At 35.3% G+C, this 13,624-nt stretch overlaps 1 protein-coding gene across 1 annotated transcript; it reads right to left on the bottom strand.

Annotated features, from left to right (window-relative positions):
* Positions 1 to 3,491: 3,491 nt before the first annotated feature.
* On the bottom strand, positions 3,492 to 5,013 carry LOC110934320. Its single transcript, XM_035989684.1, has 4 exons — positions 4,836 to 5,013; positions 4,615 to 4,767; positions 4,297 to 4,494; positions 3,492 to 3,869 (listed from the first exon to the last, which is right to left on the bottom strand). The coding sequence occupies exons 2-4, from the start codon at positions 4,690 to 4,692 to the stop codon at positions 3,708 to 3,710; spliced, it is 438 nt and encodes a 145-aa protein (XP_035845577.1). The 5' UTR covers positions 4,693 to 4,767; positions 4,836 to 5,013; the 3' UTR covers positions 3,492 to 3,707.
* Positions 5,014 to 13,624: the final 8,611 nt, after the last annotated feature.

Genomic DNA, 13,624 nt, shown 5'->3' on the forward strand with positions numbered 1-13,624 from the left:
GGATGGTTCATGTGAGGGGAAGAAGTGGTTGTTTATATAGGGACATTAGGGGTACATGGCACGTGAAATGGACACTATTTTTTAATACTCTGATTTTTTTAAATAAATGTTATTGTGAATAATAATAGTAAGAGCTAACTGTCATTTTTGTCCCTGTGTTTTGGTGGAAAATAACACTTCAGTAAAAAAAAAAAATTGCACAAGTTCCGTTCTCAACATTTTTGAAACGTGGCACTTCAGTCTAAAAAGATAACGCCTTGCGCCAGTTCCGTCCTCAACGTGTTTAACAGGCATTATCTTTTTGGACGAAAGTGGCACGTTTCAAAAATGTTGAGGACGGAACTGACGCAAATTTCTTCTTTTGAACTGAAGTGACATTTTCCACCAAACCTAGGGACGACAATGACAATTAACTTTTATTAATAAGTAGAACTTCAATATATGAATTCTATTTAGAGAATTTAATAGAAAGAAAAAAAAAACAATGATTATGTAATTCAATGTATTAAAGTTTTGAATTGATTATACGAAAAGAAATTTCTAAATAAACTTTGTGGAATCAAATTAAAATAGGGAATTAAATATTTGCTTTAGAATCTTGGGTTTATTATTATTATTATTATTTTTTTTTGTTTTTGTAAATGAACATTATAAATAATTGTGTGAATGCGAATGAGCTTGTGGTGGAGTGGTAAGGGAGAGACTTGGATTTTCAAGAGACTCAAGTTCAATTCTTTCTTATCCGCATTAGTTTTCAGCGGCATCTGATGATGATGGGAGACTAGGCGAGTAGGCAGCGATTGCTAGTTCGATCCTTGAACTGAATGGGTTTTATCTCACCGCACTGTCGTGCCTTTGGGTGAGTGTTCACAGGTTTCTGCCCTAGGTGAGGGTTTTCCCCAGTTCGGAGACGAGTGTATTCCGATGTGATGAATTTCTCCAGTAGCCCATTTGGAGGATTCATTGACCGTTCAAAAAAAATTGTGTAAATATCTTTTAGAGTTGCATCTGAATTTATAGTAATTAATTAATAGAATTAAATGGTGATATATGATGTATATTCTTTGTGTAAAGAGATATTAGGCGAGTAGGCGTCGATCGTTAGTTTGATTCTTGAACTGAATGGGTTTTACCTCATCGTATTGTCGTGTCTTTGGCAAGTGTTCATGGGCTTCTGCCCTAGGTGAGGGTTTTCCTCAGTTCGGAGACGAGTGTAACCCGATAATGTGAATTTCATCGGTAACCCATTTAGAGGATTCGTTGGCCGTTAAAAAAATTGTGTAAATATCTTTTAGAGTTGCATCTGAATTTATAGTAATTAATTAATAGAACTAAATGGTGATATACGATGTATATTCTTTGTGTAAAGAGAGACTAGGCGAACAGGCGGCGATCGCTAGTTCGATCTTTGACTGAATGGGTTTTATTTCACCGCACTGTCGTGCCTTTGGGCAAGTGTTCAGGGGCTTCTGCCTTAGGTGAGGGTTTTCCCTAGTTCGTAGACGAGTGTATCCAGATGTGGTGAATTTCGCCAGTAACCTTGGCCGTTAAAAAAATTGTGTGAATATCTTTTAGAGTTGCATCTGAATTTATAGTAATTAATTAATAGAATTAAATGGTGATATATGATGTATATTCTTTGTGTAAAGAAAAGTAAGGTGTTGGGGTGTATCCTAATATTTAGTGTGTTAATAATAACATGACATGTTAATTGGCATTGCATACCATTCTTTTTTTGTGTTAAGGGGTGTTAAAGGGATTATTTGGTAGGGATTTTTACATATATACCCTTACTAAGAGGCTTTATTACGTATTTATCCAACCCTTAAAATTTAACTAACAATATTTCAAAACACCAAAATTTAGAAGATAGGTTGATCACCGGTAGCGATTTAAGTTATGTAAAAATTTAGGAATAAGTAGTATCGGATATTTGTCATTAGGTTTGGTAATATTATGAATAATAAACTTATTACTTATGGATGTGATTCATACTTTGGCCAAGTTTAGAAGTATATATATATATTAAAAAATTATATTAATTCGAATTTCTAATTGAATTGAACTGAAAATCATAAATTCGTATTCGATTCGAATTCTATTACTGGACTCGAATACGAATCAGCTCGAATTCAAACCTTGATAATTGAATTCGAATCGAGTCGAATTTTGGATTTTTCGAATCCGTATCGAATTCTGAACACCCCTACTTATGTATCACCAATGGAACCAACGTTTGTAGCCGTCTGTCGGCTACACCCGAGCATTGAATCAAAATCAACAATTGTATTCACCATTCAAGGACATCATAGTGAGTTGTGTCTACGCGATTAAGACGTTTTCGTTACATAATAATTTTTATTACTTTTCTTCGTATTATACGGATTCAATACTCTTTTTGTTCTACTATCAACATATACACACAAAGACACACATTTAGTCATTCTGACTTGTTTGACCTTTAAAAATCCGTTATATGTATATTTGACAAGAATTCGGACTCCGACTTGGTTATGCATTAGTTTTGTACTAATTATCACATGTTCCATTATCTAACTTATGAGATTATTGTAGCAAACCTTCTTACTACGGATCATGACATTTTAACATGTGTTTATGAATATATGAGTATGGATTTAAGTATATAAACTAAATATTAAGTGTAGGGGTCACTACTAGAAAATTGCCAAGTTTGTGACAACCAAATTTGTAGCAAATTTGTCTGAAATTGGCCTTACCCACAAATTTCTTACAAAAAAATTCATAGGAAATAAACTTGTGGGTAACCGGGTTAGCTACAAAAATACGACAAAATCTGCTACAAAATTCCTACAAAATCTCTCGTCGCAAAATTTGCTACAAAATACTCACAAATCGCTCTTCTTGCAAAATTCCTACAATTCTTCCACGTTTTTGACTTTTTTGTATATTATTTTATGATATTTTATTTTTAAAATTAATAACATTATTAAAAAAATATTCATAATTTTTTATTTTCCCGACAAAATTCCTACAAATTATAAAACGTTCTTGCGACAAAATTCCTACAAATTATAAAACTTTTCTGCGACAAAATTCCTACAAATTATAAAACTTTCTTGCGACAAAATTTCCTACAAATCATAAAACTTTCCACAAGATTCCTACAAATTTATAAATTTTCTCTAAACAATTTGCTACAAAGTATCTACAAAACTAACGGTTTCCAACAAATTTCCTACAAAGTTATCAAAACAGTTTGCGACAAATTTCCTACAACTAAAAATATATTTTTAATGTAGCTACAAATTTCCTACAAACAGTTAAAAACGTTCTTGCGACAAAATTCCTACAAATTATAAAACTCTTCTGTGACAAAATTCCTACAAATTATAAAACTCTTATGTGACAAAATTCCTACAAATTATAAAACTCTTCTGCGACAAAATTCCTACAAATTATAAAACTCTTCAGCGACAGATTTGTGACAAATAACAATATCAGAGAATTTTAAAAAAACCATTTTTTTTATAAAAAAATGCAGCAAAATATAAAATATTCCAAAAAAATTGCAAGAAAATTATAGAACATTCCAAAACATTTGCAACAAGCAAGATTCTAAAACATTCCAAAAGTTCCAAAACACACAAAAAAATCCTAATTAAGAGCAAGTTTTTTGATTCAAAACTAATCCAATATTCTAATACTTAACAAAACGAGAGCTTTGTTTACTTCTTTCCGATGTTTTTCACCAATTCTTCCATATTTTTTCGCCATTCGTCTTGGTCGGCCCGCTCTTTTTCAAGCTCTTGTTGAAATAGTTCGAAACGGGCTTCTATGTTTTGTCGAGCCTCACGTTCTCTTTCTAGCTCCGCCTGAACTTTTTGAAGCTGAAAATTATAAAACCGTAATCATCACATATCAACCCGAACAGGTCGATCAACACAACCCTACAAAAATCTAACTAACAACGTAAAAATCCCTTATAACAAAATACAAACACACATACATATTAAAAAAAATGAAGTATCATATTAAACCTTGAAAATGAACCCTTTTGACCCAAATCAAAATTGACGTGAACCCGTTCTAACCCGAATCAAATTAACCATGTTTAAAAATAACCTATTCTGACCCAATCCATTTTGACCCGCACGGCCCATTCTGACCCGTGACCCAAACCCGCCTATAACAAACCTATTCAACCGGCAATGTACTCAATCAATCATAAACAAGCTACCTTCAATACGACCTTCACTAATGGGACTATCTTAAAAATGTTTATGCTATCTAAATAACAAGAATAAATAATGATACCTCTTGCGAGTGTCGGGCATCATCGTTAGAACCGCAAATTGTAGATGATTTTTTTCCGGTCACCAGAAAATCAAGATCAGAAGATCCTATCCCGAACATCTTGCGACCCTTACACTTAGGATGCAAACTTTTCCACAAGTCTAAATCATCGCAATCCACGTCCCCATACAAATCTTTAAGTTGTTGCGAGTATGCGACCTATAATTTTATCAAATGAAAGTTATCAGCCGGTAAAAGTGACATATGAACGCTTTGCCCGCCACGAAGCTCTCGAAGGAATTCCACTTAGTTATAAATAAATGATAGAAGAGAGCTTACATATGAACGCTTTGCACGGTCGGTAACAAACTCCAACGACGCAAAATCATTTTCACTTATCACCCCATCTTGTAACATTTTTTTGCACCTCTTAGTGGCGTGGGTCTGTAACAATACTTTCTTGTATCCAACTGTTTTACCCTCTTCTTTGTCCTACACAAAAAGGAGTATTGTAAATTATAAGTGTTAAATATAGAGATGGTTAATAATATTTAGCTTACCAAGTTGATACGATGTTGATCAAATCGTATTGACCCGCCTGTATGACGACACAAGTCATTTTTGCGGTTTGCTCTCCCGGCTATTGACTTTTTTTGCCATTTTTCGGTGTTCCAATGCTGTAATGATAAAAATTAGGGTGAGTCTGGAAAAAAATAATTTTGCATCAAATCGAGCACCATATCACTCATTTTGACTCGCTACCCAACCCGTTAATGTTTTCATTAGGGGTGTGCACGGTTCGGTTCGGTTTTTAGGCAAAAGCAAAACCAAAACCGAAATGTCGGTTTTTGGTTTTTGAAAACCGTTCGGTTTCGGTTTTGGTTTTTTCGGTTTTTACATCGGTTCAGTTCGGGTTTTCGGTTATTTCGGTTTCTTAAAAAAAATTATGTAAGATTCAAAAAATATAAAGTATAATTAAAATTTAAGAATATTTCTTAAGTAACAAATAAAATAACTTTTTTTTGTAGGAAATATGTAGCAACTACTTTAAATTTGCTACAAATTTCCCACAACTCTAATATTTTATTTTTTTTAAATTATGTTTTCTTCTTAATTTGTTGAATAATAGAGGTTTTGTAGGAACTTTGTAGCAACTGCTGTCAATTTGCTACAAATTTCCGACAAACTTGTTATTTTATTTTCTAAAATTATGTATTTTTCTAAAATTGATAAGTAACAAATAAAATAACTTTTTTTTGTAGGAAATATGTAGCAACTTGTGTAAATTTGCTACAAATTTCCAACAAATTTAATATTTAATATTTTTAAAATTTTTTATTTTGTTGTTGTTACAAGTAATATTAAATTTTTTGATTTTTGTCGGAAATTTGTCGAAAAGGTTAGAAATTTTGTGACGAAATTGCTACAAATGCTTATTGTGTGGCAATTTTGTAGAAAATTTGTGGAAACGTTTTGGGTTTTTTTTAGTTTTTCTTTTTGGTCAAAAAATTGTAGGAAAATTGTAAAAAAAATTCAGTTGTGGAAAATTTGTAGGAAACTTTTGTAGGAAAAAATGAAGTTTTCTAGTAGTGCGGTGTTTGTGTCATTATTCAGAAGTATGTTTAATGCCCTATATGTATTTATATAGAGTCAGGGGTTGGGTAGACTCTGTAGCGCACCTATCCTCTCATTGCCTTGGCTAAACACCCTCCCAAGTGGTTCCTTTCACATCCGACTCTCGTTCTCAATCTCTATCCGGAGGCATTTCTGTGTCCCTATGACCTAACTAGCAGAAGAACCCGACACGTCTTCTGCTCTAGTAGACGGCGCTGTTAAGGCAGCCTGGGTGTTGATCTTTGGATCATTATACGAACCCAAAGTTAGAAACTGATTTGTAGAGTGGTATTGTTTCAAATTGAAAACGTGTCAGTTCGTATAATATCATAAAAAAATTGCAAGTTTAGAATCCATTTTTGTTAATCAAATTAGTGCATGATTACCAACACAGATACCTAAACTTTTACTACAAATCATGAAATTTTAGTATTGATATATTATTAATAGGAGGCAAATTGGATTTAAATAAACCCAACTCACTGTTATTGGCCAATAATAATCCCAACTCATTTAATCACCAATAATAATCCGAATTATTCACTTTTGTTTGTAAAATACTCACAGTTAAAAAAACACTAACTAGGTTAAAAAATTGTTGATGTGGCTTGCCACGTGGCATATTTTGATGACGTGGCAGCTGATGTGGCAGTCTACGTGGCATCTTTTGATGACATTGCAGCTGATGTGGCAGTCTATGTGGCATATTTTGATGACGTGGCAGCTGATGTGGCAGGTGACGTGGCAAGCCACATCAGCAATTTTTTAACCTAGTTAGTGTTTTTTTAACTGGAAGTATTTTACAAACAAAAGTGAATAGTTCGGATTATTATTGGTGATTAAATGAGTTGGGATTATTATTGTCCAATAACAGTGAGTTGGGATTATTTAAATCCAATTTGCCTTATTAATATTTATTTGTTGATACATGAACCTTTTGAAACTGCTATACGTGCTACGTAAGGTACACTTTAAGAACCATGTCATTCATGTAATGTATATGTTTTTGTTTCATATGTCTTACATCAGAAAGTAATCACAAGGAATAGAAATAAGTGATTTTGAAATACATGATTGTTAAGATGTTTAGTCCTTAGGGGCGTTTGGTCCTTCGGGACATTAGATGTTTTGACCTTCGGGCGTTTGGTCTTATGTCCTACGGGACGTTTGACGTTTGATCCTTTGGGATGTTTAGTCCTTTGGGGCGTTTGGTCCTACGAGACGTTTTGTAATACCCAAACCGATGGCGGAAACGCCGGAGCGTCACGTAACTAGATTTAAGGCTGGCAAATCGTGTCTTAACAGGTTTCTGACGGCGCGCACAACATAAGTTTCAAACATGATTACGACTCGTTTAACTACTTTCTACCTCATGTTTATAAAATAGTTTTACGTTTTATGTACAAAGATGAATAAATGATAGATCCTAACATTGTAATTTTAATTATTTTAAAAATTTAAAAAGTCGAAGGGTGTATTTTTCAGTCAAACAGGTCTAATCGTGTCTTAACAGGTACCCAATTGCCTGCCCTGTCTAGATTGTTCAATAACACTTGATAACAAAATAAAAGTTTAAATATTGTATTAATCAAATATATATTTAACTTCCAAAAACAACCAAACAAACTTGTTTAAATAGGCAAAACAAACAACGGTCCAAAATTTTAAATTAGAAACAAAGGCAAGATCCAAGCGTCCTATGTGATAGCAAAATATTGTTCCACTTGTCAAGTATGGGGCTGTGTCGAGGGAAACTGGCATAGGAGGAAGTATCACTCAATAATACTTTGTGCCTGAATTTGGCATATCAGGGTCAAAGTCGTTGCCAAAATGGTATTGGTTTGAATCAGGTGAGGCAATGTAGTTAGCTGCTTTGAACTCCGGGTTGCTCTAGTATTGTTGTTGTGGTGAAGAAAATAATGATGATGATGTTGACTTCGTTGAGGCTATACCAAAGATGTAGAATCTGAAAGAGGGTGGGAACAGGAAAAAACGTTCTAGTTCACATAATGACGAGGGTGATGATTATCAGAAACCGGCTAAGAAATCTAAAAAGCAAACAAATAAGCCTTCCAAAATAGTCGAAAAAGGAAAAAAAGACGAGCCAACCAGAACCACCTAGGACACAATCTAGGCCTTTTGCTAAATATCATCACGAAGCATTGCTGTTGCAATGTCAACCTACCCCTTTCATGGAAACTATTAGAAAATTGTCAGAGGCATAAGTTACAAACGTGAAAAGTATGGGGTTTGGATCTATTCTGGATATGGAAGTTAATCATATTTCAACACATTTAGGGTTTTGGCTTGTGAGAAACTTTGATGAGCATTTCGATGAGCTTAACGTAGGAAATCATAGAATCAAGATTACTTTCGATTTAGTTTACGAGGTCTTTGGGATACCAAAATGATATAAACCGATTGTTATAGTTGTTGATAAGCGAAAAGTCAAAAAAGATGAAAAAATTGAAAAGAATAACGATCCCGAAGGTGGGGATAGTATTAAAGATCAGTTCAGCAGTCAATGGTCTGAGAACGAAAGGATTACTCATGGCTTGGTTGCAAAAGTCATTAACAAACAAAGAGAAGGAGGGAGCTTGTTCAAAATCAATTTCCTAGTCTATTGGAACACAACTTTTGTGGAGATTACGAAAGCTACAACTGTAAATGATAAATGTTTGTTGGGCGTAGACACAGTTGAAGACATACGACATCTAGATTGGTGCTCATGTCCTTTAGAATCTCTACCTCGGACTAGAAAGGGGTGGAAAAACCCAAACATACAATACGTGGGACCTGTCGCTTTTCTTACGGTATGTTTTACTATACCTTTTAACAATATATGAAAAAAATTTAATACGTATTCTAACTAAACATTACCTCTTTTGAATATTTATACAGTTTTTGTACACGCATGAATACAACAAGAGGCATCGTCTATTCAAGCAAGTCATCGAGCTGCCACTTATACGTTATATCACGTCTGCGATGGTCGATGATGCTGAAGAAAATGTGTACAATAACAGGCCTTTTTCAGATAATGAAAATGGAAATGAGAATGAACAAGAGCACGAGCATATGATACCCACCGAAGATACAAATGTACTTTTGATGGATGATTATTCAATACCACAACCAGTTGACCACACAAAAAGCTACAAAAAAGAACTACAACTGCACCAGAAGATGGGGGAGGGAATATTGCATGACGCCTACCGATGATATACTTGATTTAAGCATTGACATGCTAGAAACATCACAGTTGAACCTCATTATGGGAGTTGGAACACAAACACAGAAACTACTGGATTATTGCAACACTCCTTTGAAGCTTACTCCTAGCATAACCAACAAACACAATTACGTGAAGCTTCGGACATCAATAAATAGGTTTGACATACCTATACTATTTTAATGTATATTAAACAAAAAACATTGTTTATCGATTAACGTCATACTATTTGTACAAAAAATTGTAGAATTTGTTGAAAAGAATGACTACCAATATGAAGAAATACAAAATCATAGTGCAAGAAATGACGGAATTGATTTTGGATGCAAAAACATGTGTTTTTGGGATTCGGAAATCATGCACATGTGTAGGCTGTGGGATGAGACACTTAAAAAAAGTGTCCCTGATGTTGAAGAAGATAATGTAGAACATGAGGAGAGTGTGGGAAATAAGCATAAAAATGAGAAGATTGCAGACCCAGAAGGTATTTACCACTAACATGCGATTTATATGTTCCAACATGCGAAAATGTTGTTTTTTTTAAATAACATAACAAACATTTTATAACTTGCGAATTTATCCTTGTTTCTCATACGATTATGTTGATTTTTCAAATAACATGCAATTTTGTGCAGACCCAGAAGGTACTAACCACTAACATGCGATTAATATCTTCTAACATTCGATTTATATGTTCTAATATGCGAGACTGTGATTTTTTTGAAATAACATAACAAACATTTTATAACATGCGAATTTATCCATATTTCACATGCGATTATGTTGATTTATCAAATAACATGCAATTCTGTGTAGAAGTTGTACCAGACGATGATGGGGGATAACCGACACTTGTATTACAAAAATGCAAACTGTTGAACCAGGATGATATGTACACAATGATTCGCTGGTGCACGGTAAACATCTTTACTACAAACTTTATGATTAAAATTTATATTTTTTACTGTACACTTGGAAATTGAATAATCGCATGCAGAAGGTGGGCACGGTGAAACTAAATTTGAAGCAGTAAGTCTAGCAGAATCTACCCATCACACCCAGCAGCAACTAGAAACAAAAGATACGTGCACGGGTACCAATGTTGAAAAACAAAAAGATATGGTGGACCGTCGAGTCACGGCAAAAGAATTGCAATCAGTTGAATCACTTTTGAAATTGACACCCCCTGTATCTGAAGAACAACCCGATGTGGTAGATAAAACAATTAAAGTGTCACACCCCCAAAATCCACACGCGGAGTATCACCGCTTGGAGGCGTGACATGACCAGGATCAAGCCACCAATCATATTGAACATTATAGGTAATACGTAAAAGTCATTCATCAATATGAAAGGTGTTCAAAAACCAAAACATAATCAAGTGTGTAGCGGAAGCAATAATGTAAAAACCCAGCGTAAGTAATAGGTTTGAAATGTCATAATTGATTAACATGGCATCCACGATCCATGCCCCACAACGACCGCGCCTCCCAGTGCAAGCTCCATGAGTACCTAACGTCCTGCAAGGCATGTAACAACGAGTTAACAACAAAGTTGAGCGAGTTCACAGTTGGTTGTTTAGTTATAGTATTCGTTTTGTAATTCGCATGTTCGTTTTGAAAACCAGGTATCGTATTTATTTGTATCGCGGCCCTCCATGCATGTTTGCGAAGATTAGTGGGGGCTTCCCATGTATTCTAGACTAGTTGTATTCGTATCGCGGCCATTCCAGGCATGTGTGCGAAGATTAGTATTCGTATCGTGGCCATTCCAGGCATGTTGCGAAGATTAGTATTCGTATCGCGGCCATTCCAGGCATGTGTGCTAAGATTAGTGGGGGCTTCCCATGTATTACTAGTCTAGCTGTATCTATAAGTGACCTTCCCCTAACGAGGTCAGTGGTACGTATTCCAGTAACGATAAAAGTACAAGTAATCATTCAATCCCATTCCCAACCCCGGGAATCCCATGCCTCGGTAAGAGTGTGAACTCACCTTGGTTTGCTCGGCAGATACACGAAAAGGTTACTTGAGTTATAAGTGGTCAACCACGTCCTAACATGGTTACCATACAAGTCAGGTTTTGGTTTCAAGTAGTGAACATAAGTTTGCATATAAACTAACAGATTGCTAGCACATAACGATCATGGCATACTCAGGTAACACGTTAACAGTCAAACACATAACATATACATGCTTGTGCGATTCAAAGGATTGGGCTCGCACAAGTCTAGCAACCTTGTGCGATTCACCCGTTGAAGCTGTCACAACCCCCGACCCCATCCTGGCCGGAATCGGAAGCCGCGAGCAGTCCAGTGGTACCGGTGATTATTTTTGAAAAACATTGCTGCGGAAATTTCATCAGGACCGTGAGTTAGGAAAAATATCAGAGTTTAAAAACACCGGATTTTATTTAAATAGATGGGATAAAAACCCATATTTTATAATGGTAGCTTTAATAAAAATAAGTTTGATTTTATAAAACAAGATTTCTTAATTTGATTCAATTAATAAAATAAGCCACTTCTTGAAGTCCTTCAGTGCCGGATCCAATCCTTACTCCAATCTACTGTAATTACCTGAAACGCGTTTTAAAAAGGTTTTGTCAGCGGGGAAATACTGAGTGAGTTCATTCAGGTTTAAAAACATATTTGTTATAATTCACAGTATTGAGAGTTTTTACATTTGCTTCTTTAAGATTGGCAAAGACTCAATCACTGCAATTACAACTTTGTTATAATTTACAGTATTAAGAGCGATTATAATGTTTCTGATATCAAACCAACTACCCACAATACTTGTCACTCGAACATCCATCGGTAGCCTTTTGCCCGATGGTGTCTGTGACTATGGTCATATCACTCATTGGCTAACTCGTTGTCCAATAGTGACGGTTATCAAGTAATGTATACAAAACCCCACATACCGGTTGTAATTTGGTGATTACATAGACTTAATCCCTGTAATTATAACTTTGAAATAACTTGGAGTTTTGTAAAACAGTTGATAAAAAGAGAATGACTCACATTATAAGCATGCAGTATTGAATTAACAAGTTTCCTGAATCAGTTTCTTCTGAGAATTAGCATCTACTTTGATTGTAAGTGTATGGGTAAAGTTTATCCTACTGGTAGGACTGATAACCTAATTTAAACTATAATGCATACGAAAACTAGGTAATTAACTAATACAACATTTACGATAACTCACGAGATTAATACTCTCACAACAAATGACAAAGTGCGATACTTAAACATCCAGCGGATTCACAACGAATGACAGAGTATAGTCCGAATTTGGACAACACTCAAACATTCAAGTCGAAATCACGACGAATGACAAAGTATATCCCTAATGTGGGTAGCACTTAAACATCTGTTGGATAGTTTCAATCGATCGGACATCGAATCGTAGTAGCGATCGAGTTAATACCCTGTATTGTAGCAGAATTCGTGATTGTGGGTGCTTCATAGTAAAACGGCTATAACTCGGAGTGTAAGACGAAATTTTCCGTCGTTCCAACTCCAGAAATCAAGTCCCACAGCCTATTATTTATAGCTGGAAAATCGACCCCCCGCGTGTCGCGAGGGATTTCCTAGGCGGCGTCGCGTGGCGCGACGGGTTATCTTTCACCATAGGGTTGCCACGTTTCTGGGTAGGCTTGCTGATTCGACGGAAACGAAAATTTTAATTTTGACAGCAAACTATATAGATAATTGTCGAGTAGGGAATACCCCCCCCCCCCCCCCGAGTTTTAGGGGCCATGATCTTGATTTTGATTGTTATGAAAATTTTAGGAGTTGTGCAGGATTACTTGGGTGTCTCAACTAGGGTTTCCTATTGGGTAAATAAAATAATAGATAGTAGTTTTGGTGAGAGTTGTTATGGTTTGGGATAAAAAGGAATAAAATGGTGAGAAAAAAGAATGGACCCACTTTGTAACTTTTAGGGCTCAACTAGAAAATCTCCTGGTATAAATTTTGGGTATAACTTTTAAGTTATAAAAATATAATGCACTCGTGTTAAGTATAGTACCCCTAATTCAACCTTGTCCCGAAGTCCCGAGATAGAATCCCAACAACTTAGTCGGGCAGAGCCCTGACATAAGTTATGAGGCTCAGATCAATCGGAAAAGGGTAGCGGTAATCGGGAGTTACAATACTTAAAACGAGGCATAACCTTATTATTATTATTAAATAAAATAGAAAAGAATATAAAGAGGGCGACATCTAAGACTGAAAAAGGAATAGGCAAATGTTTATGCTGAGACACATATTTATAGTGAATTTGGAAATTTCCTTCGAAGTGAAGTAAGCCCAGGGGCGGACCCACATTGGTGCCACCGGGGTCCCCGGACCCCAATCTTTTTAAAAAAAATAGTAGATTCGGTATATTAAATTGTATATGGACCCCATAAATACAATTAGGTGGACACCATAGAAATAAAAAGAAAGCTGGTGTAGTGGTAAATCTCCCTCTTTTCCACCAAGAGGTCATGGGTTCA

The sequence above is a fragment of the Helianthus annuus genome, chromosome 4 (assembly GCF_002127325.2).
Source record: "Helianthus annuus cultivar XRQ/B chromosome 4, HanXRQr2.0-SUNRISE, whole genome shotgun sequence".
Classification (NCBI taxonomy): domain Eukaryota; kingdom Viridiplantae; phylum Streptophyta; class Magnoliopsida; order Asterales; family Asteraceae; genus Helianthus; species Helianthus annuus.